At 40.2% G+C, this 25,410-nt stretch overlaps 1 protein-coding gene across 2 annotated transcripts; it reads right to left on the reverse strand.

Annotated features, from left to right (window-relative positions):
* ST13 (ST13 Hsp70 interacting protein) lies at nucleotides 1-25,226 on the reverse strand. Of its 2 annotated transcripts, none has more exons than XM_030960112.1 (12): nucleotides 25,058-25,226; nucleotides 20,394-20,451; nucleotides 19,087-19,156; nucleotides 18,912-18,982; nucleotides 18,328-18,394; nucleotides 17,670-17,754; nucleotides 15,515-15,625; nucleotides 14,185-14,287; nucleotides 10,475-10,591; nucleotides 9,740-9,791; nucleotides 8,494-8,588; nucleotides 1-4,357 (listed from the first exon to the last, which is right to left on the reverse strand). In XM_030960112.1, the coding sequence occupies exons 1-12, from the start codon at nucleotides 25,165-25,167 to the stop codon at nucleotides 4,229-4,231; spliced, it is 1,068 nt and encodes a 355-aa protein (XP_030815972.1). In that variant the 5' UTR covers nucleotides 25,168-25,226; the 3' UTR covers nucleotides 1-4,228. The 2 variants fall into 2 exon arrangements, with proteins under 2 accessions (XP_030815972.1, XP_030815971.1); XM_030960111.1 differs by having other exon boundaries at nucleotides 9,728-9,791.
* Between the last annotated feature and the right edge of the window lie 184 nt (nucleotides 25,227-25,410).

The raw sequence follows: 25,410 nt of genomic DNA on the forward strand, positions 1-25,410 counted from the left end.
TGCAAATACATTTATTTATTGGTAAGATCTCAGGCTTGTCTGAGACCATACATCTAGGATACAGCTTTCAAAAGTGTGTTTGTAAGCAGACATATACAGTAGTAACACTTTGTTAGCAAATTTACAAATGAACATCTGGATTTGGTTATTCATCAAGATTCAGATTTACAGGAGAGTCCTCAGTATTTATATTCTCTGGGACCTTGGGACCTCCAGTCAGCAGGGACAAGGAAAGGTTTGTCTTACTTAAATTCCTGTTTGTGAGGGTCACATCAAGTGGGTATGATGCACCCAAGCTTTGATTCCCAAAGTGATCAGTGACTTGTTGCCTGGTTGCTTGTTTTTTTCTTGCTCCATAGTTCAGATCTACCAGCAACCACCTGATCTGCTTCATTTATTTGCCACATTAAAATGTTCCTGCTTCCTCTGTATTTGCATTTTTTTATATCACTACTGACCTCCTATGATTTGTCTTGTGGTACTGAACATGGAGGTGCCTGCATTCAATTGGACACCACCATTTTTTACTCCAGCTCTTTGGTAATCCAGAATTACTTTCTTACAATGCTGCCCTCACTCCATCATGTGTGAAGCAAGGTCGAGGCCCACCTCTGCAGAGCTCTGAATATGTTTCACAGGACACCTTTCTCTAGGCATCAGAAGAAAACACTGCTACTGTTTTCCTAGTGAGCCACCCTCCAGCTCTAGGTTACCAACCATTGTAAGCACCAGTAGCTGCCAGGTCAGACTACCCTGGATCAAAGAGGAAACAACCCTCCAGCCTCTGCCACGAGCCCTGGCATCCCCCTGCCCTGGGGGATTTCAAAGAGGCTCCAAACACTTCCAGTCAGCAGCACACCATGATCCATGGGAAGGTACAGCCAAGACTAACCTGGCTCCTGCTCCCCCTGGCTATGTCCAGAGTCTCCCATCCCAAGGGGTGAAGGATTCTGCTTGCACAGCAGGTGCCATGAGCTCCCATAACAATCTTATTTCCCCTTCCATTCCACAGAAGAGGGATGTACAGGCATATGCAAGAGTATGGCTTGTATGAGCTTTATACAAAAGCCCTGAAAGTCACACACAAGAAAAACAAGGTGGCATTTAAAGACAGATATTTTAAACTACATATAGTACTTGCAAAAAGCAGTTTCTGTAACAAGGCTTTACCTTTATGTGGCTTTTTAATACTCATTGACCCATTCTCCTCTGGCCTATCACTGCTCTACCTGGCTTTGTCCCACCTGCCTCCATCCAACTTTGAGACTCATCCAGTCACTGACTTCCCACAAAGACAAACCAAGCCACCTCAACAAGTACCAACAATGAAGGGAGATAAAATTTCCAAAAATTTCTGGTAAAGGCACCAAGCTTAGCATTTTCCACATTACTATGCAAAAGGACTCCCTGTGAACTAGAGCAGCCTGGATGTGGCAACTGAGCTGACACTTGCTTTCCCTTGGGGCAGCAGCTGAACCAGAGAGGACACTCAAGTCACCAGGACTCACATAGGAACAAGGCTGTGAGCCTCTGCTACCAGTCAGCTGCAGGTGCCCCACTGCACTCCTGGGCAGCCTGGCTCATTGAATCTGGGCATGGGATCAGCCAAACAGCTCAGTGCAGGACTTGTGCACAAGGCAGGAAGGCACACCTGAGCCAGGGGTAGGACTGGCAGCACTCTGTCCCAGCTGACATGGATATGCTCTTGCAGCTTTCAAAGACAAACTGCCAGCAGAGCTGATTATTGCCACTGCACTTACAACAACCATCCCCAATCAATGCTTCAACAGAACAAATAACCTGAAGAATCTGCCAGTAAATACAGGAGCAACCAATGAAAATAACAACTTCCTCATTTAGCTACTTACATCCCACATTTGAACTTCCTGTCTTTGCTCATCTCTTGTGCAGTTAGCTTTCTGCACTTGCACTTCAGTTCAAACCAGTTCAGCTGCTCAGATGTCCACACACCAACTCAGGGAACTGAGACGAAATCCAGACAGCTCAACAATTTACTTGCTGAGTAACACTAAAACCAAAAAAGCTCACACACCAAGGGAGTCATAGAATGTGTATTCCCAAAGAACAAGAATTCAGCTAAACTCCTAAAGCCAACACCAAAATGAAAGAGAATGCTTTTATAGTATCAATTAACTCTCAGTAAGGGCAACTGATGTGTAAGCAAACAGGCAGACACAGATATGACCATTTCTATTAGGTAGGAGTAACCTCCTACTTTTGACTACTCATGGGAAGACAGACACAAACAGACAAGTTGGAATAACAGGAAACTGTAGGGAATAAATCTATATTCAAGATACTCTAATTTGTGCACAACACATGCACTAGCCTGAATGCAGAAGTCAAGATTTACCCAATATTGAGGGGTAACCTACTTCAAATACCTCTTTTTGGGAATGGGAGATGAAGACTATGACCAAAAGCCATGCACACAGCAACACACAATTGTAATTTGAGTTCATTCGGTCATGAAGACGAGCCCTTAGGCATTTTGTTCCAATTTAAAACACAAGTTATACATACAGTTTGAATAAAGCATTTCCACATTTAATTTAAGCAAAATAGTTTTTATCAGAAAGTTACACAAACCCAAAAAGCTGTGTTTTTCAAAACCATACTTTATTTTTAAAGGCTAAGAGAAGTATTCAGAACTGTATTTCTTAAGCAAAAAGATTCACATTTCATTGTGCAGGGTCATTAGTAGGAGAAAAAGCATTTGGGGATTTACTTTTTTGCAACTGCTGTAGAGTTCCTACATCAAACCAGATTTGTTTAAAAATGGTAACATCAGTTATGGCTCAAGATACAGAATTACAAAAGAGTAACACAAACCTTGAAATTCAAGGAGTGAACAGGTAACTATGGTCACTTTTTCCACATAAAGGTGTTTTAGCCAAGACAAACAGAAGCAACTATTGTCTTTATTGGTAGCCAAATCCACTGAACATCATGAGGACAGACAGTGCATCAAAGATACCCATGCTGATAAATGCATGTGTTTGAAGAACGTTCTGTCTGTTCCAATTACTTCACCTTTTCCTCTCTATCACAAGCCTCAAAACCATGGAGGTATGAAACCACAACAACAGATTTTTTTTTTAAACAAGAGGCTACAAGAAAAGATGGAAGACTACAGAATGTGGTGAAGAAAGAGTCATAGCCTCTACAGAGACAGCAGGACTTTGACCAAGAAATTTTAATCAGTGAGCACGTAAGAACCCAAACCGACTCAGAACCCAGAGCTGCAATTTTGTTGGGTGTTCTCCCCTCCACCAATGTGTAACTCTGCATGTACATGTTCTGGATGGCTTGCATTCAGTGGGACAGAGGTAGTGATGGGAACAAGATTCCTTCCCTAAAGTTTCCAAATAGATGCAACCTGGTAAGCATGGCCCCAAGGAAGGGTGAGTGCAACCAGCAGAGGGCCTGCCAGCTGGGAAAGGACAAGAGTACAAGCACAGACAGGAAGCTGCTCTCCCATACCCAGACTGATAAATGAAATGTTACCTAAAGGTGCTGGACAAGAACTGAACAACTAACAAAATGTCTGTGGCCTCAGCAATATGTACTTCATGCCAGGTTGTGCAAAGGGTAGAACTGTACCTTTGCTGCACAGTTGTGGTGATCAAAATGATATAGTATTTGCAGTACTGCCAGAAGTTCCAGTGTGTAACTAGCTAGCCTGATTATACTGATAACAGCTTTAAAAAGTCTATCACCCATTAAAAAAAAAAGTTGTATTTGTGGACAATTCCTTTATCCAGTTAATTCTTCAGACTTGTCCCACCTTTGCTATTTTTCTGTCCTAAGGGGATTAAGACAGACTTCAGTTGTTAAAATTCTTTCCCCTTTGCTCAGTGAGAGCAATCAAAAAAAAAATAGCATGTTTTTATCTTATACTCCTGGAATACTACAATTTATTATGAAAACGTTAATTCAGAGAAAACTGTCTGTAACACTTACAATGAAAGGTTGCAACTGTTGGACAAGAAGGGATGGTTGAAAACTAGGTCATCTGAATATAATTTGAGTTCTAGAAACCAATAATTGAATAAAGTCAATACCTGGGGCTAGAGAGCAGTTCTCCTCAGAACACCCCATTTCTCTTCTTAAGAAGATCAGAGGTAAAATGGTTTATTTTATTGCAACACTGGTTAGCCAAATCCAATCCTTGCCATTCAGGTATGATTTTTAAGAACCAGGGATTTTATGGTTTACTGCCAAATTTGGCAGACAATTTACTGATGAGATTCATGACCTTAGGATTGCTCTGGTACTTTGACATATTTGCTGGATTCTGGGCAACATCTTGGAATGCAACCATAACTTCTGGATCCTGCAGGACAAAAAGAAGAAAAAAAAAGAAAAAAAATTAGGGCATTTGTAAAACTACTCTACAAAAGTGATTATGTAGTTCCATATGAATCAGCTTTTACAGGACAAGACTACATTAGACTTCTGGCAAGAATTCTCTGAAGACAACCCAATAATACAGTGCATGCTGTTAAAGCTGTGTCACTAAACACCAGAGTCATTATTGAACTTGTTACACTACAAGTTCAGTGTATGAGAAGGGGGATCAGATAAGACTTCTGTTTTCCCAGAACAGGAGCTATCAAACACAGCCACACCTACTGTATTATTTCTGTTCAGGCATCTTTCAAATGCATTTTGAAGGAGGTAGGAGTTTGATGTGTGTAGCATGCATGATAGGATAACTCTACTCTGAGCAACAGCTGATTCTCATCCTTTTCTCATTTTTTCATTCTAGCAGCAGGAGCCTGAAACTGTTGGGTTGTGAGCAGACAATGTGGCAATGTTTGGCTTTTAAAATGCATCTAATTCTCAGTCATTCCTCATCTCCACAGAGAATTCACACTTGGAAAAGAACCTTGTTATCTCTCATCACACTACTGTGTTGCAGTTGATCCACATGTTCAACAAAGTCAGTGCCCAAAAAAATAACTCCATCTTCTCTATTTAGTATGAGAAGCATTAATACCTTTTTCCCATACTTCTAGTATACCTGTGGCCTCCACCAAACTTGAACTGGTTTTACTTGTTTTACCTGCGCATGTTTTCAACATAATGACTCTGCATGTAACAATTTTACATGTCAGCCTGAAAAAATGTTTCCATTATAAACAGTATCTACAAAAAATTCCAATTTTTTAAAATTCAACAAAAGTGTAAGCAGTTTATTATGTTCAATACAAATCACAGATGTTAGCTGTAATTTCATCTGCTGTTCTTTCTAGGATATTTAAGTATTTTTACTAAAAGACACACTGCTTCCAAACTTCCAACCCACTGCTACAGGCATGTTCTTCGGAAACCATCACAACACAAGCAGTGTGCTCAGAGCTGTCTGTGCTACAATAACACCATCCTGTATCTATTCTAGCATCAGACTCAGTCCAAAGCTGTTCAACAAGTCTGATCCTAAACTGCATTTGGTAGGTGTGGACTCTACTGAAAGCACCCACACACCTCAGTCATATTTTATACATGTTGGGAACCAAGAGTCCAGTCTCATGGGAGGATTTACAAATGTGTTGTCTCCCTCACAAAAGATAATCTGCAAAGTATATGGAAAATAGAATGCTGAAGTCCAGAAAGGAGAGATTAGATACATTCTCTCTACTTTACAGGATTCCCATGCAAAGAAAAAAGGCAGACTTTCACAACCTCAGACATCTTGAATTGATTCCAAAATAGGGCAGATAATTATAAAGATTGTCATGTTGTTAAGTCTGTGGTTTCAGTTATATATGAATCTGGAACAAAAAGCAGAGTAATCTTAGTCACTAGTTTGTGTCAAAGCACTCCTAAATGAATGTTAAATATCCAGTTTTATGCTATGTGTTTCACTTTCCTATAAATTCACAGCAAGTAAGTGATTCTGTACTTTTGTGACTCCCTGGAAGCTCTCAACCTTAGAGAGTGCTTATAACATCCAAGGTTCGACAGTGATGTGCAATATTATCAAAAAAAGTGTAAGACTGAGGATATCAGCATTTCTGGAGAGAAATGTTGAGTGCGTAAGGTGTGGAATGTTAGCCATTCTATTAAGGGTGCTAGGGAGACATTTCGTTTTCTACTGCTCTGGTCTTTAGTTGCAGAAGGAAAAATATCACTTCCAAGAAAGAGTATTATTTTTTTTTCAAACTTAACACATTTTGTTGGAAGTCTGTGTCTAACATATGCTACATGTCAAATAAGGAATCCATAGGTTCATATTACACATAACTTCTTATAGAAAAAACTTCTATTTGACTCCAAAAGGCAAATGTCATGTGTCTAGAGAAAGCAGTTGTATATGCAAGACATGAAGTACTAGACAACCCTCCAGACAGACAAAACAGTAAAATAAAACACTAAAATTTCAGTCAATTTTTCTGGAGACTAGAAAGCTTAGGGGCAAATGAGCTAAAAAAGCATGCATTAGAAGTCACTGCAAAAAGTCTCAACTTGCTACCATTAAGAATCTGTGAAAAGAAATGCAAGAGAAGTTTTGCTGCTTTGAGAAAAAGAAATTCTGAAAAAATAAATCTTCAGGTAATGGAACCAGAAATCTTCCGCAAGAAAGAAGTTTTTACAGTGGTTTGCAGAGATCACAAAATCGGAGAATTGTTAGGGTTGGAAGGGACCTCTGGAGATCAACTAGGCCAACACCCCTGCCCAGGCAGGGTCACGTACACCAGGTAAGATTTATGCCAATGACAAGCAATATCTCCCCTAAACATGTCCACAGGCAGCCATATCTGGTTCCTTGGTTGCTTCTGTGGATGACAAGATGAAGTTAACAGTAAAATCAGTTTAATCTGGCTTGTCTTCAGGCACTCACAGTTGTCAGGTTTACTGAGATGTTACAAGACTCAGGCACATTTCAGTGTTAACTTAAGGAGAATAGTCTCCAAAATGATGAAATCATAGCAAATCTAAAGAGACTGAGGTAGTGGCCTTTACTCTTAAAATACTCCCATTTTGGCACCAACTCCTCACTGTGAAAAGCCTCTACAGACTAACAGTTACAAAGCAATTTTGGAGTGACTTGTGTGATCCAGTATGTTCAGACTGTTTTGTTACCTCAGATAACAGACATAATAGCTGCCAGCTTACATTATCCATCAACATATTCCATAGCTGCACTGGGCAGATGTCAAGCAGTAGAAACTACTGTCTTTTAAAACTAGAGCTCACAGGGCCAATTCAGAAAAGACCAGAAAGCAGAGTTGGACATTTTAGGAAAAAGTGGCAGTGTAGACATAGATCAAGTTCTAATAAATCATATTTAGATAGCTGTACATGCTAAAGCCTGTCTGCATTATCAGAAAACACTGTCAACACACATTCTTGCAAGAGGCCTGCCCTATGGTGGGGCATATGTAATCAGCATGTAATGGAGTTTTCTTAAAGGCATGTGACAAGCACTTCATATTTAGCTGCACCTACACACTGTTTTCAGCAACCTCTCACCACAAACTGCAGTGTTAGAGCAGGAAGTAGCCAGGTAAGGAAGACAGCTACAATCAAGGGCCCTTTCTGCATGGTTTGCATGTAAGCCAACACTGGTGACTGCGGCAGCCTAAGTCAAGGTGTGTTTTTCGATATCATCAACCATTAAGGGAACAAACCCATGAACTTTTGCATGGAAAGTGATGTTTTTTTGTGATTCCAGGGCATACTGAATAAGCTTCCTTTGTGATGCCTTTATTTCAATGAGCTGAGGACAATATGTAACTCTACTCACAGCAATCCAGAAAAAAGAAAAAAAGACAGTTTTGTACTTGATCATATTAGAATGCAAATGTAACCACATAGCTCTGACTTTTTCTAGCCCACCTGCCCTTAAAATGGTGTTGTCAGACATGTTCCCTTTAATCTGTTGAAATACTTCTCTTGAGTAGAAGTAGTTTTGACACTGAGCAATTAATCAATCCCACCAGGGAAGTAAGCTTTCTGAATATGATTTCAGAAAATGCCAGATGAAGAACTATTCTAAAAATACTTTGTCTCTGGCAAAACCTCAAACATTTAATCTCCTAAGAGAAAAGCAATTCTCATCACAATATTATTATAATATATAATATAAGAAAAATATCATCAAATTTTTTGTTTGTGCATAATTATCCCCCTGCAAAGTGTGTGCATTCACAAAATGAGCAAGTGAATTATAATGTGTGGAAAAGGACCATTTCAGAGACTTCCTCAAAAGAGATGACAACTGCATATAACACACAGTTTTGCCTACCATAGACGGGAGGCAGGGTTTGTGTGTCATCTTTAATTAAGCTTCCATTAGTCTGCAAAACAGCTAACATTTAATCCAGACAGTCTGCTGTCACACATGTGGAAAGAATTTTACAACAGAAATAAGCAAGCACCCCATTGCCATCCAAAAGGTCACATCTTCCTTCCTCCCCTTATGCTCATTCAGAAGGTGTAGCTTTGACTTTAACAAATACTCACCTGCATGGCTGCAAGAACTTCTGGATCACTGAGGATCTCATTGAGACCTGGCGCACCTGCCATTCCTGGCATGCCTGCAGCCCCAGGAAAGCCACCTGAAAATCCAACACAAGAAAAATGTTCAACTCAGCCGTACTGTAATTATGCTCACTGAAACCAAGACCTACTGCCCTTGCCACATCTCTAAAGCCATGTCCTCCATATGGCTACAGCTTCCCCACTCGATGGAAAACAGGGTCTTCACCTTCTCTTTCTGTTAAGACCTACATCTCATTTCATCCATGTTTTTAACCCAGCTGAATAGGAAGCTTGTAGTACGTACAGTTCTTTTCCTGGTTAACTAAAATGAGGTAGGGCTCAAGCTCAGGAACACAAGGAATTTGAATGCCTGGGGTGAACAATTCAGGGCAGAAGCAGCTCAGTATTATGCCCCAGGCACATTCCACATTTGGCAGGAACTTTAGGTTTTGAAAAATTGTGCCACCAATGGGAAAAAACTCCAACAAAACCCCAAGAGAAAAACATCCCTGAAGCAAAATGCTTGAGGCTCTCTTATAGAATCCTCATTCTGCAGCTTCCCCAGCTGTGCTGAGCGTGACACATATCTGGTCTCCATCTGGCTGCTGATCCAGTTGGAACACACACAGCCCATCTCAACTCTCACCTACATCTCAATCTTCAAGAGCATCAGTACTTTTGTTTCTCTCCAGTTCATTGTACAACATAGAAAGCCTAGTTTTTGTGAAGTTGTCAAGGATAACTTTTCTATAAGGTAATCTGGACTACCTTCTTAAAAAAACTATTCTGTTAACAACAGCTTGCAACCAGCACAAGATTTCCCTCGTGTTCAATCCAAATTTTCAACTTTAAAACTATTGCTCTTAAATGGATTCAAGGCACCCTGAGTAATTTAGAAAACATTTTTATACTAATTTTTAAACATATTATCAAGCAAATTCTGCTTCTTTTGTTTTCCCAGACCTAAATCCTTTCATTCTGTTATTCAGTTATTGATTTCTGTCTTCCCTCTACTTGCTACACAGCATCAATCCTCTTCAAGAGAAAGAATCCCATCCCTCTTACCACTAGCGCTCCAAGAGTTATTTGTATATGAGTTCTAAACTTCACATAGGATTTTTCTCTCTGTCTTGAGAACAAATGCTATAAAAACTGCAGTTATAGTACTCCATATGGAAACAACAGCCTCAAGTATTTGCGCTTAAAAATAAAATACCTGGGAAGCCACCTGGGAAGCCACCAAACTGAGCTCCTCCTGCCTGTCGTCTTGCTTCTTCCTCCTGCAGATGAAAGCACATCATTCCACACAAAACAATGGAAATGCAGCCTGTTTTCTACTGCTCAACTGGGTTTAGGAGAAACATAAACAGCCGAGACTGTTTCAGGCAGATCTGCCATCACAAGAAACAAAGCACTCTACTATCTTCAAAGCCACTGACAAGAAATTGCTCTGTCTATTCTTAATTTTGTACATGACTGCAGGTTAGTTATGCAAGGTATGCTTCTATTGAATACAAATACTTAATACTGTATGATTTGTTTTAGCTCCCCAACTGTATTTTTAGAACTCCCACCCCCCACATATTAAAATACATCATTAAAGCACAAAAAAAAAAAAAAAAGGCAAGGAAGCTGTGCCAGGAACTGAGGAAGAGAAGCAAAGTATTATTCTGAATTTAAAACCTCCCAGTGAAACCTATTCTGGAATAGTCACACAATAATTGACTTCTTGAAATACAGGACTAGTAGAGATTCCAGAGACTGCTTTTGTCACAAGCAATAAAACCAGATGAACTCAAATGGCTTCTTCTCCAGACTTCATTATTGGTTAAGTAACCAAGACAGAAACCAACTCGCCAAAATTTAAAACTTGCATTTAAAGATTTTCTTTCCTCTGTAATTAATTGTAACCAAAATTAACACTGTCCAAATTATTAAGAAATATTAAAGCCTGAATATTCACCCTTTGTGCTTTCTCATGTTCCTCCCGTGCCTTCTTCACTCTTTCCAGTCTTTCCTTGATTTCCTTTTCTTCACGCTTCCGCTCATACTTCCGTCGATGCTCTGCAATTTTCTGAGCCTGTCACAATGGAATAGGAGTTTCTATACATTTCTAGCATTTCACACCATGCATTTCAGTACGAAACACATGTAAGTATAACCAATCCATTCTACCAGTTGTTAAAACTAAGATCTGATTTCACATCCTAAAAGCCTCTTTGTTTTAGAAGCCATTTACTACTTCCTTCCCATGGCAGTCAGTCATCCATGTCTACTCAACCCTGACTGGATTCACCAGAACATGCACTCTAACATTTTTTTTTGGTAGCAGTTTTGGGACTTGCATTATTGTTAGAACTTGAACATGTTATTATCCCATGTCCCTCTATGCTTTTATGCTGAAATATTGATTTCTCTGGGGCTAAAACCAGCAACTGTCCTGGAAAAAGGCACAATAGGAAGTATAAGTCCCACTGCACACACACTCTTTCTAGGTAGTGTTATTGCTCTTTCAGATGCCTCTACAGCATGTACAGACCAAAACAAGCAGAGCAAATAATTCCTCAATCAACCCAAGAAAAGGCTGGCGGGGAGGAAGTTTGCTTCCTTTTACTAACTTTTTCCCCAAATGTATTAAATCTATAGTCCCAGTGAAAGAAGAATTCACAATGAACTTCCCAAGGCTCCTCACTCAGGGCTCCTTATAACAACAGAATTAATGGCAGCACTGGTTTCCCAAAACAGAAGATATCCTTATAAATAATTGCAAAAATGTTTCATGATTTCAAAAATAGTGTATGATGGTTACTCTGTAACATTCCTGTAAGTGAAAAACACACAGCAAAATCCGGGTGCAAGAACAAAGATACTACTTAGACAATGGATACTCTTGTATTCTTTTGGAGAAATACTCTTATTCTTTAAAGGAAAAAATTGCTTTTTAAATAGAAGAAATTTGATACAACTTATTTTAGTTAGGAGATACTCATTCCACACTACATTATTCCTGGAGTGCATCTGCCAGAGAAAGCACAGTGGAGGCAGTGTCATCATGATATTTTCTGAAAAATCCTCTTTGCCCAGGATTTTCTCCTGGAAAGCTGAGAAGCCTCAGAGAGGAATGAAAACAATAATTATCTGATTACTGCTCCTGTGTTTGCTGCTTTGGAATGTGGTCTGGACATTGTTTACCAACAGGTGAATTTTGATTGGTTCCATGTGAATTGTTTTTCTTAATGGCCAATCACATCCAGCTGTGTCACACTCTGAGTCAGTCACGAACTTTCATTATCATTCTTGCTAAGCCATCTGATGTATCCTTTCTTTTAGTATAGTTTTAGTATAATATCATATCATATCATAATAAATCAGCATTCTGAGAACATGGAGTCAAATTCTCATCTCTCACCTTGTCCTGGGAACCCTCACAAACACGACAGGGGCAGCAAGAATGATAGGGAGTGAATGCAGTACCTGCTATCAGATGCTGATGTCACTGACATTTAATGGCTCATTAAGAGAGAGGTAAGTGTTGTTTTCCAAATCTTAGATTTTTGTGATTTCTAAGTATATCTCAAAATGAACTAAAGGTTTTTAGAATTTGACTTAGACTTTTAGGTGAAAGTGCTACAAAGTAAAAAATTCTAGGGAAGCTTGAAGTGAATGAATTAGATGAACACATCATTTTCACTTACTAAAGATTTTGAAAATAGGATCATGGAAAGATCCTATGTTTTTCCTAGAGCTACATACACAAATTCCCATGCAGTTAGCAACTGCACATCAATGTATCACATGTACTCACTCTGCTGTTTCTGTGCTCAGGCAGATTAACTGGAAAAGAAAAGGCTCCTCCTCAGCCAAGCATTAAGTATTACTTTTTATGAAAACCAGTTGAGACCTAAGACCTAATTAAATTAACCACAGATCAATAGTCTCCAAAACAGAAGCCTAATAGGTTGTAAAATGGTTTCCATTGTCATTTTGCTGGAGACAGCAAAGACATGGTAGAAAAGCTGAAAGCTGAATTCTTAGACACAGGAATGTTTATGCATGTGGGGGTTTAAGCTTGACTGGCTGCCAGATGCTCACTAAGCCACTCTCTCACTCCCCCCTCCTCAAGAGGACAGGAAGAGAAAAACAAGATGGAGAAGCTCTTGGCTTGAGAGGAAGACAAGATCACTCACCCACTACCACCATGGGCAAAATAGACTCAACCTGGGGAGGATTAATTTAATTTATTGCCCATTACAATGGAGCAGGATGATGAGAAACAAAGATAAAACTAAAGCAACCTTCTTCCCAAAGCTCAGCTTTACTGCTTCATTCCCCTCTCTTCCACCCTGAAGAGCACAGTGGGATGGGGGCCACCATCAGTTCATAACACTGATTTTCTGCCACTCCTCCCTTTTCACACCTTTTTCCTGCCCCACAGGATACAGTTCTTCACAAACTGCTCCAGTGTGGCTGTCCCCACAAGGTACAGCGCTTAAACAACAGACTGATCCACCATGGGTCTCCCATGAGCTGCAGCTCCTGCCACAAAACCAGCTTCTGTGTAGGCTTCTCTCCACAGGCTGCAGCTTCTGCCAGGAGCCTGCTCCAGGGAACTCTCCATGAGCTGCAGCTTTCCTCAAGGCAGATCCACCTCCTCTCTCATAGGATCCTCCATGGGCTGCAGGGTGGATCTGCCCCACTGTGGATCTCCATGGGCTCAAGAAGGACAACCTGCTTAACCATGACCTTCTCCAGTGGCTGAAGGGAAATCTCTGTTCCCACGCCTAGCACACCTCCTCCCACTTCCTTCTTCACTGATCTGGGTGTGTCTGAGGGGTTGCTTCTCTCTTATTTTTCTTCTTTACTGCTTCCCTCTCACAGCTGTTACACTGTATTTTTCAACCCTTTCTTAAATATCACAGAAGCACCACTGGCATCACTGACTCGCTGGGCTTTGGCACCAGCTGGAATTGGCCCCCTCTGACAGATGGGCAGCCTCAGGTCTCTCCTTACAAGAGGTCAGCCCTGCAGCCTCCACCTTCCCCCAAACTTCCTACGTAAATCCAATACAATGCAACAGCTGCCATCTGTGGTGTGTCAATCAGTTCAAAGGAACAGCAAAAACATGAAAAAGAAAGCCTGCTATCAATGGCGTTACAGAAGCTTCTCCTTAGAAGATTGCTGGGGTCAGCCAGGGGAGAACAGCTGAAAACCAGCTGTGCAGAGCTGAGGCTGCCCTCATGGGGCTGACTAATAAAAGTACAAACCACAGCAAAATGCTTCCTTTGGAAAACGTGCTTAAGGTCAAAGCTTTGATCAACTCACAAATATCCTGGGGAAAAAAATCAATTATCAGATATCTCTGGATTTTCAGAAGGTTTTTAGTCTAGATTCTAAATTACCTGGCAAACTTCAACTGCTTCAGATTCTTCTGTTAAAATTTGAAAAATGAACATATTTCATATTTCTGTTACATGCCCAGCCCCACACATTCAACTTCTCTACACACTGCCATAAACAGCTATTACTAAAGACAGAAGTACTTATAAACTCAGTCTGAAGTGTTGGAACACATACAAACACATTTCTTCCAGACAATGCCTGTTGTCGAATATGAAGGCAGCTGTGTCATTCAGACAAATCCAGGAAAGACCTCCAACATTCCTCCCCACTTACCCTTGGCTGCACCTCCTTCAGCATGGCACTTGCATCTTCATCATAATCCAGTTTACAAGCTAATGCAAGATCATGAGCAGCCTCCTCCCAGTGACCAAGAAGTCTGGAATTCAGAAGACACCAACAGTCAGAAGGGAAAACTGAACACTTGCAGCTCTTCAAAGCATTTAACCGTGCATCAGTCAGAAATTTTACCTAGAGCTACAAGGAGTTTAAGATCCATGGTGATTCCTCTAAGCTGCACACTACAATACTGTTAGAGGACACTTATTTGCTTCATATCCTTATGGTAACTTTTTTTTGAAGTAACAATAAGTAAAAAACTCTCCATGAGATCATGTCATCATTGTCTGCTATAAAGAATGATCTAACAGGGAGTAGGGTACCCTAGCTAAACACATGAAGCACTACTACAACCTCAGGCTTAAGTGAACCCTCTTATTCAGCACTCAAACCTCATGACTGGATGCACCGCATCTTAATTAAAGCAGTCATGTTAGCCTCTGTGCACACTTCTTTACTATTAATTTATACATACTCTTGACAATCAAAAATTTAAGCAAATGGTGGTATTACTAAATGGTGAAAGCACTTCTGCTCACAGAGGTATTAATTCAAACAATTCCCCAGTATTCCCACTCTTAGGCTTCATACTGTAAATTAAAACTGCAGACACTAACAAACTATTCTCCAAACACTGTCTAAGATGCTTTTTTCCAAGTTATATTAGCACTTACTTCTTCCACTTTTATATAAGCCACAAGAATTGTCACCTTTTTTCTTGATTTATTGTTATTAAAAAGAAAAAAATTTAACTATAGTTGATGGGATGCCTAACACCACTTAAAATAATTATATTGTTTGCAACAAATGGTTCCCTAATAACCAGGCACTTCAATTTACTATGTAAAAGAGCTTCAGGGTCTAAGGGAAAAGGACAGCAGAGAAATGTTCAAGAATTATAGGTCAGTAAAAAACCCAAACAAGTGAAAACAAAAGACCTCCAAACAAATAAAACAAGCAGTCCTAGATCTCACTATCTTTACCAAATAATTACAAAATGTTATTCAGAAAAGCAGTAAGCCATTAGAAGATGAGAGAGGAAGGGTGAGTGGAGGGGAAACAGCACCAGGAGAGCTACTCATAAATTGCCATCAATAAATCACCATCCTTTCTATTCTCTAAGCCACATACTCAGCAGAATGGTTTCTTGGCTCACAGCTACAAGGTACAAGACAAACAGTTCAGAGGCACAGAGAAGGAGAGAATGTGTGAACAAAACTATTCCCCCCAAGTAAAGATAATATCAAGTACAGGTGCAGTTCATTACCTATGTGCTTTCCCCCTCCATTTATAGGTCTGTGCCGAGTCAGGATTAATCTTGATGGCTCTGTCACAATCTCTAATGGCAGCATTTGGCTTCTGTAGTTTCACAAAAACACTGTGGGAACAAGAACATTTATCATACATATTGAAATACCAAGTTACTAACTTAAGCTGGAAACAATTTCGGATGACTAACAGGCAAGCTAGTGAGATAACGCATTTGAAGAGCTGAGCTCAAAAAGATTTCATAGTAACATAGATAACAAAGTCACTAAAATTTAGTCTCACCCTCCCAGCACTATAGGTGACTCATGAGCAAGAACTGAAAGCATTAGTTGTTCAGACTCAAGTCTCACCAGCAAGAGTAACTTCAGTGCAGATGAGAGGATACAGAAATGCAAAGGACAGCCCCATGGTGCTTGGGGTCTATGGCCAATGGCGGCCAGCAATTTGAACAAAACAATATTCTGCATACCATATTGCACAGTCCTTAACACAGTAACACAAAGAAAGCATGAGGATATGAGGAGTTACACAGGCTACAATGATCAACAGCTAGAGTCATGAGGAAAAGGAGGTAGGACATGAATCATCAAAATCAAAAGCATCAAAACATACACAAACTCAGCAAGAAGCCCCAACCCCTTGTCAGTGAAATGTAAAAATTGAAAATTTTACACCACACAAGCATATCAGACTAATTAGTAGAGTAGCACTTTAGGGGGTTCAATTAATTAAAATTAAAAATCTCAAGGAAACACTAAAAAACATTCCTGAATTGACAAAAGTATTCAATATCCAATATATTCCATGCCAGAACTTCTACATCTACATCTAATTCTACATCTTCCTTTTACATGTATTTGAAAACAGTTACATGCAAAAACTTTGATATGGAAAGGAAAAAAACAGCAAGGCAAGTACCGGTCAAGATAGATTACAATGGAACAGTATTTTGTATTACAAAGGACACTAATTAATCTTATTAAAGTTTATGTTCTCTTTGAATAAAATTGCTATGGGAAAGATCCACTAAATTATCATATCATCCATAATTAGTGGTCCTTTGTGTAAGAACAGAAAAAAAAATCTCCTTCTGCAACGCATACTTGGCAAGCCTTCCTGAAGAATCAGGAAGATAAAGATGTTTGTTCATTATGAATTTAGAAAGTTCCCAAAGCATCATCTGCAGTCTGGTAGATGTAAGTAGCAGTAAGGTGGGTGGAGAATAGGCTGAGATACAGATGTGCCCTGTTCAAACATACAGCTGTTGAACAGAACCTGGTCCACTAACAAATTCATTTAGCAGGTACAACAGGGAGAGAATTCACAGGATTCTTAACTAAGTTTGCATCTAAACAGTGTCACTTCAATCATCATCTTAATCCTACAATACACTTCAGAGTTTACAAGTGTTTGTAACCCAGCATTATTCTACCTCAACATACCAAAAGCACTATTGCTGAGGAATACTTTCAGTGCAGGAATACTCCATGTGCAGCTGCAGTGTCAGCTGAAGACTGGACTCCAGGTGGTGAGAGCCCCAGGCAAGAACTGGTGTCAACCTTTGCACCTGGACCTGTGGCCCAGCCAGGTGACTGGACACTCACACACAGCAGGAGCCCATGACCTCAGACTTTCACAAGCACAGACTGCAAAGGTATAAAAGCCCAAAGCTTTCCTGAGGAGGAATCCCTCCTCAGAGGCACCAGCTCAAGCTGTTAATTTGTTATTGCACCATGATTCAAGTATTTGAAGGATCCAGATGTCTGAGAGTCTGCTGTGGGAAACCCAGGGTCAAGACAGTAAGGAAACCTGATGTGACTGTGTGAGTGCGGGGGGTGTAGCTGCAAAGGTGCTTCAGTCCCAGCTCAGGCAGTGCGAGCATGACTGCCAGGGTGCCTCCTGCAAAGTGTCCTTAATGTTACCACAATGCATTTTGGAACACCATTCTGTTATTTACTCTCTTACCAAGATCCTTTATAAGGCTGCTACAGCAAATCTGGTGAGTCAAATAGAAGAGAAACTGCATTAAATGAACACTTCCCTTTCCTTCCTGTGGTTGAAGTTTACACAGATCCTCAAGTTGCCTTATACTTAGGCTCCTTAAGGAGAATAACAGAAGAGGCAGAAACATAAATCACTAGGTTATGACTCACCTTGCCCTCTTGGCATACAAGATGGCCAAACAAGGATTCAGCTTGATAGCTTCTGTGAACAAGTCAACAGCCTTCTGAAGGTCCCCTAAATACAAATACCGGTGAAGTTTCAATGATTATGTAATGAAATTACATCTGAATTCCCAAACCTGCCTTACACAGCGTTATGTGCCTAAACACTTCTTAGAAGATTAGCAACAAAGAAAAATCACTTTCTCCATCTTGCTAGGTTACTGAAGTACAAACGCCAAAATTAATGCCTGAAGAGAACAGATATTTTCCCAGTTAAATTTGTATATTTAACTTTGAATGCAATCAAACAGAATGTCACATCTTTACTCTATACCTTTTCACTGCATTAAGACAAACCACTAGAGACACTAAACATAATATGGAGGGAATTACTTTCATGATCAATTTGTAATTAAGATGCTGTAGTACCTCCTTCCCCCTTCCACCTTTCCCTAAACTATGGCTACATTGGAAAAACAGTACTTGAAGAAGCTTTCAAGTTCTAGATAATTTTGGGTATCCAACAAGAAGCATGTTCCCTCCTCCTCAAAAGCATTCACAATGGTCCAAGATATTCACCTTCTTTTTTGTAAGAGGAAAACCAAAACAAATGTGCCTGAATAAGTACTAAAAAACAATTTATCACCTTCACCGAGAGCATTTATTGCTTCCATCTTCTTTTCATTAGCTTGATCTGCCATCTCTTCAGTTACCTAACAAAATAAAATGAAAAACATACACACAAACCCCAAAAGCTGTAGAGTCCAGGCCAAAATTACCTCACTAAGACCTCGCCAATGGAGAAAGTGCTCCAGTTGTTCAATTCCAGAACCTTAATTTTAATTTGCATTGAAATCATAGGTCAAAAAACCCCACAAAACCTTTGCTTTCAGTCTGAAGACATTAGTCAACATTATTTTTAGCTATAAAACACTTGAAAGCTAAGTTGAGTAATGGTAGAATTCTACATATCTAGTTTGGACGGGTGTTTTGATAAACTTCTTTGGCATTTTCTGACCTGATCATCCACATGGAACTTTTTGATTGACTCTAACCTTGAAAAGGAAAAGAATGTGATTTTAAGCCAGAAAGTTTTCTGTTTAGAAGAAAATGAGGCAAAACAACACCTGGTTACACAGATAATAGAGTATTCATCCCCGCTCAGCTGCTATCCTTGATTACACTCAAACCCTCCTATCTTTCCTACTGCTACATTGAAAATTTGCTTACCTCCATATTTTCATCTCCCATTTCTTGAGGGTCATCGTTGTCTGGTTCAATCACTCCCTCATTATCAATTTCTGGGGGAAGAACAAAAAGCAAGACTAAGTTCCATCTATAGAGACAGGATTTTCAGAATCATTTTCAGATTGGCAAAATGCAATCAAGTCACTATTTTCCCCACCTAAGTCACTCTCTTCACTTTCTGGTTCAGGTGGTTTAACAGGCTCCTCTGGGTGTTCCTCTGCTTTGCCCTGAGAGAGACACAGATTTGTAAGCACACATTATTTCTGACCAATGCTCTATTTCCACTCTCATAAATAACAATGTCTTAGAAAAATCAGATTGTGGTACAGCTGAACTATTTTATTTTTAAGATACTAATCTCCTTTTCCCTCCTCTCAGATTAAACCTATCATGTATGCAAATATTTCAGAGTCCAAATCTGGACTCATGAACTTCTATTATTGGTAAAGCTGGTCCTTCAAATTTTGTAATTCAAAAACCAAAACCAAATAATCCAAATAACATCCAATTCAAATTCAGATTTGCAGTGATTACTAACCAACCCTTCCAATTTTCCTGCCTTCCCTCACACATTCTCTGGATCAAAAATTCTCTCAATTTAATACCATTAAGCTAATGTCCTTTAGCAGGGAACAATAAGCTGATGACAGTGATTTAAATATTGCTTTCATTTGCCAAGGTCTGAGATTATTGCCATAGAATATAGCATGATTTTACACAGAATATTTTTTCAAAAATTTGAAATCTTTAATTGACTTCTAACTAAATTTCATCTGAATTCCATAACTTAGCACAACCTGTCTATTTTCACAGATACAAGCTGCTTGTCTTTATACTTCTCTTGTCACAGACTATATTCAGTACATACACACAATCCCTCCATATTGCTCTAACTGGCCAGTAATTCCAGCATCCACTGTCTCGTTAATAAAATTAAAAAACATCTTTTTTCCAAAAGTTTTTCAAACTTGAAAAAATCCTGATATAAATATGTACAAGGCAAATCTATTTTCTCCCTTAAAATGAATCAACAAAAGCCAAGATCTTCCACAATAGTGCCTTAAAAATTTGATAGTTCTACTGATCACTTCATTACTTATCATGCTTGTTAATACTTCTTCTCATGAAAAGATTATAATATAATCCACTAATGACTAGAGAAATGGTTTCTAAACAGACAAGAGAGAACAAACCAAAAAAAAAAAGAGACAAGACTCTGTATAACATTTGCATTACAGAGAACATCAGGCATTCAGGATTAGGGAAATGGAGCATGATAACACTTGAAATTAACTACGAAGCCATCTGTAACAAGTAATCTAAAACACACAATGGGCAGGCTTCAGACTGAACTCTCACATTCACCCCCCCTATCTGAGTGAAAACTGACAGCAAATTTCCCCCTTCTGCTTCTCAGTAATTTTGCCAGCATCATTTTTCAGTGATAAATTCTTCATATCTCACCTTACTTGTGTCCTCTGTGGAGGCATTGGCTGGAGCAGGTGGTATTGTGCCTCCCATACTTTTCAGCAAAACAGAGAAAAGACAAAAGAAAACAGCAAGATTATCAAAATAGTGGCATGTATTTTATTGATTCAAATCCTGATAATGTCAGCTTTTTGTTGTAACACAAAACATGATGATTCATTTCACTATCAAAGCAGTAAGCAGAGTACACATCCCCCACACTTTTCTCAGTGTAGTGCAATGCACACTGTTGTACAACTGCTTTGAAACTTGTGCTCACTTGCATCACCCTTCACCCACCCACCCCTTCTCACAAGGAAAAGCTGCCTCTTGGCTCAAATGGACTTTCTCCTTTAAATGCAACTTGTGTTTGAATCAAAACTAGATATTATGATTATAGATATTATTAAAATTAGATTTTTCAACAGAGGTCAAACAATTAAAGAGAACAGCCTAAAATGCCTATGCAATTTAATAAAACCCTGTTGCCTAGAAAAAAAAATCATTTCTCTTACACATTGCAATATTCCTGCCTCTCCTGTGCCACAGTTAAGGAGCAATCTTGGTGGAGATAGCATCCTGTCAATATAGAATAAACTTCCACATGCTATTGACTTTGATTAGCAGCCAGGAATAAGCAGATGCTGGATTCTACAGCTCTTAGATAGAACATCTAATCATACCTATGACAGCACACCACAAGGAATAGCATTCCAAGCCATCCCCTGCCCCACATTTCCACCTACTGATAGTTTTCAATAAAAATGTTTCCATGAACTCAACAACCAACTCCTTGGAGCCCCACACAACTGCTTAGATGGGATAGAAGGGAGAGGAGGAGGTGACTAAACAGGGTTGGGCAGGAGGAATTGGAAGGATGTAGGACTATCTGCTTTCAGGAATTAGTGCAACAAAAAACTGTATCCCAAGGATGAAAAGTTATAACTTCTTAAGCTACCGCAGTTCATTCTCCCCTCTTTCCTCCCTCCTCTCAGCAGCACCTCAGAGTCAGGCCTCAAACTGGCTGAAAACAAACCTGAATGAGGCAGAATAGGACAGGGATAGGAATGAATGGGGGAGAAAGGGTAAAAGGAGTTGGAGAAGGAGTTGGCAGGATTGACAGGTCCTGGCACAAGGCCCTACACCGAAAGGCAAGCAAACAGCATAAAACTGCTTCTCATTTACACAAAAAAACTGTCAAAAAAACCCAAAACCAACCAACCAACCATCCAACCAACAAAACCCCAACAAGTGACAAACACCAGCATGTTCTGAAGCTATTGCAACAATCTCTGTGTCCCTGGGATGTTGACATTAAAGTGACTAATCAAAGTTACACTGCAAGGACTAAACAACTGCAGTCTGAGAAATCGTTATCCAGCCAGGCAGATAACAAAAAACATGGACTAACTAAATTCCAAAGTTCCTCCTACATTTTTGCCCAGGCTGACAATAGAACACATAACTCCCACAGTCTCTAGAAACCAAGGAGAGGACTACAGGGACCATCTAGTGAAGTTTTGGAACTCTTCTTCTGCATAAAGAAAACTACAAATTACAAAGCATTTTAACCGAGTTAATAGCTAGCATCCATGGTATTAGCTGGTTTTAAGTCTGAAAACTTAAATCACCTCAAGACTGAAACAATTGAGTCAGTCTCCTCTGCTCTCTTCATATCCCTCCAAAAATACCCAAATTTAGTTCAGTTTGAGAAATGTTTACAAATATACATGCATCTTTTATAATATGCTATTTCATGAACTGCCAAGGCTAAACAGTTTCACTCACAGTACGCGAGAATATTCTTGCTATCCTGGTGATCTCTATTTAAACTACAGTTTAAATAATAACTCAAATAACTCAAAAGCAAGTTACTCTAAAGTCTCTTAATGCAGTATTTGATAACAATGACTGAATACACAGCAGGCATAGATGCAAAGTTTGGAATATATTAAACCTCAGCAGTACATGGAAACACAAGACACTCTTGTAGGAAAAGGCAGGTACTGAGCTGTAGAAAAAGCACAGACACACACAAGGCACACAAAGAGTTTAGTGTCTGATGCCAGTAACAACTGGGAGTTGTCAGGACTCCATTGCAACAGTGACTGCACATTTCCACTCATCGGGGCCATGAAAAGTGTCACATTTATGACTTGTTGGAAGAAATGCAAGTGTGATTTCTGCAACCACTTTTATTATTGACAGCAAAATTATCTTCAGAGAGAAATTGGATTACCGTGAATTCAAAAGGGTAAAAACCTATTTGAACAAGACAACAAAAAAAAGGCAAAAAGCCTTATTCATCAATTAGGGATTCTATGCTTCATTTTTAAAGATTGCTATTGTTTCTTTGTTCAATTGCATGGTTTTGAAATGTGTTTCCTTTAATGACTCATTTCATAATAATTCAAGTAAAACATTTGTATTTTTATGCAATTATGAAAAATGGGCTTGATCAAAGGAATGTCAAAACACTTTCCAAACACACTCATGCATTACCCTATGCTTTCTCTACAAAGAAGATCAATACAGAAGTTAAATACAACAGCTAGGCAGAATAAGGGTTAGAAAACAACAAGTAAGACTTAAGGTTACTGATGCAAAATTAACAGCTAATAAGAAATAAAGCATCCCATTCTGGCTTCATGAGTAGTTAGCAAAATTTAAATTAGAATCACTAGGTTTAAGGAAAAATAAATCAAAGCAATTAGCAGAATTTTAGTAAAAAATTTAATGATGGATTTTAGTATAATATAGTCATTATTCTAATCACTCTTAACACTACCTAAGTAAACAAAATTATGTCTTTCAGATTAAGACAGGTAAACCAGACAGAGATATAAGAATTATTGAGTTTATTCCCACCTGAAGGCAGGCCATGCTGTTTAAAGCAGTTTCCAAAGAATGATCAGGCCTTATAATGCACTTAACAGTTCTGTACAGTTTTTCTGCACTTAACGGTTTTGTAAACAAAACAATTATGTAAAGGCAGAGGGAACCCCACCAGAATTCCAGACAGTTCTGCATGGTAAATAATTTGGGTACCACTACCAGCCATCCAAGTGTGATACTTAGGCAAATATTTAACTTAAATATATTAAGAAAACCAGAAAACTTGAGAGAGCTGTAGGAGGCTCTGCTCTGAAGTATTTTTTAACTTTTGAGATCAAGACATTCAGTGGACATTTTACATGTAAAAAAATTCCATGGCTCTAAATGTAATTACTGTATTTATAAGACAAGCACCAAATACAATTTCTAAAAATTAATTTGGAAATTAAAGCCCTTCCCATTAACATGGAGAAAGTCAGATGGTCATCTTTCCATTCTCTAATACTTTCTTAGGTAAAAAAAAAGAAGTCAGTGCTCTTCCTCTTTCCTCTCCCTCTTCAAGCAGCCTGTCCACACCTTTACCCAACAGAAGCACTGGAAGAAGCCTAGGGTAAGGCACTGAAGTATTTTATGCAATAGCAAAGGAATAAAAGACCTGCAGTAGGATGAGACAGACATCCACCTCCTTCCTAGGCAGAGGTATATCTACTGTCAGTACTGCAAAGCCAAGCTCAGTTAAATACCAGTGGTTTTACAAGCACAATACTATTCAGATGCATAAAAAAATTTATATATCACTGAAAAAAATCCACAAAAAAACACTTAATTGTAGCCATTTTCATTATAGGACGCATTGTGAAATGCCAGTGTCTACTTCTCTACATATATGTAGATATATATACATCTATACACACAAAACTCTGCTGTTTAAGATGAACACGAATTTTCTAAAACAAATCCCAGCTTGTCACTCGATATAAATCTTTTAAATTCTCTTTGCTTAACATATGCACCTGAAAGTATATCCCTCACTTCTCAAGAGTTCTTCAGCCCAGCAGCCATAAAAGCCAAGCAGAGGCACCGTAGCTGAACACAGGGGTTCTGTGGGCTCTCTGCCAGCAGCAAAGAATCCCAACCCTTCCAGCCTCGTGCTTCAGGGCTCTCAGGGTGGAACCCAAAGAGAATTTTTATTTGGGAAGCATCTGTTACGGCAGGCCCCGCTCACACAGAATATGAGCAGCGCTAACAGCAGGCACCTAAATGGCTCACAGGGAGCGGAGAATTCGACTACCTTGAGACATTAAACTTCATAGAGCAAACCACGTTTCGGACAGGAACTGTAGCTGCCAGGTATTTCGTGCTTTTGGGTACCACGATGTAAACCAACGTCACTCAGCTCCCCACAAACTCGGCTCCTTTTTAAGACAGGCTAGCCAACTCTGCTGCGTAATGCGAGAATTAGCTCAGTAAGTATCACTCTGGGGCTTTCCAGCCTGGAAAGCTGAGCCACTGAGATGGCCGGGGGGCAGGCTTTTTGCAATGGGAATAGCCAGAGTTAACGAAACAAAACAAAAAATGAACAAGTCTTTTTAAGGCGCCAGGAGTAACCCCAGCGGGAAGAGGAGAGGGCGGGAAAGGCCGCAGGGCGGACGGACCGGAGCGGACCCGCGAGGGGGACGCTGCGCGCCCCCGGCCCGGCCACGCGGCGCGCCCGCGCGCCGGCACGCGCTCAGGAGACACGCCCCCTCCCCTCACCGCGTCGCGCGCCACAACACCCCTCCCCCCTCGCCCCTCACGGCCGCCTCCTTCCGCGGCCCGGGACCGACCTCTCCACCCACTCGCGGAGGAAGGCGAGCTCCGGGCTGTGCAGCAGGCCGGGGTTCTGCTTGCACAGCCGGACGAAGGCCCGCAGCTCACTCAGCTTGCGCGAGTCCATGGCGGCACGGCAGCGGCCCAGACGCGCTCGTTCCCCCGCCCACCAGCCGCGGAACCTTCCAGCCCGCCCCGCCCGACAGAGGCCCCGCCCACAACCTATCTGGTCCCGCCCACAACCGATCTGGTCCCGCCCACCACCAGTGACCCCGCCCGTGCCAAACGGTGTCCCGCCCATAAGCTCCATGAATGCGCCCACAAGCGTTGCGCGGCGCCGTGGAACCTTCCAGCCCACCCCGCCCACGCC

Source organism: Camarhynchus parvulus, chromosome 1A, assembly GCF_901933205.1.
Source record: "Camarhynchus parvulus chromosome 1A, STF_HiC, whole genome shotgun sequence".
Lineage (NCBI taxonomy): Eukaryota > Metazoa > Chordata > Aves > Passeriformes > Thraupidae > Camarhynchus > Camarhynchus parvulus.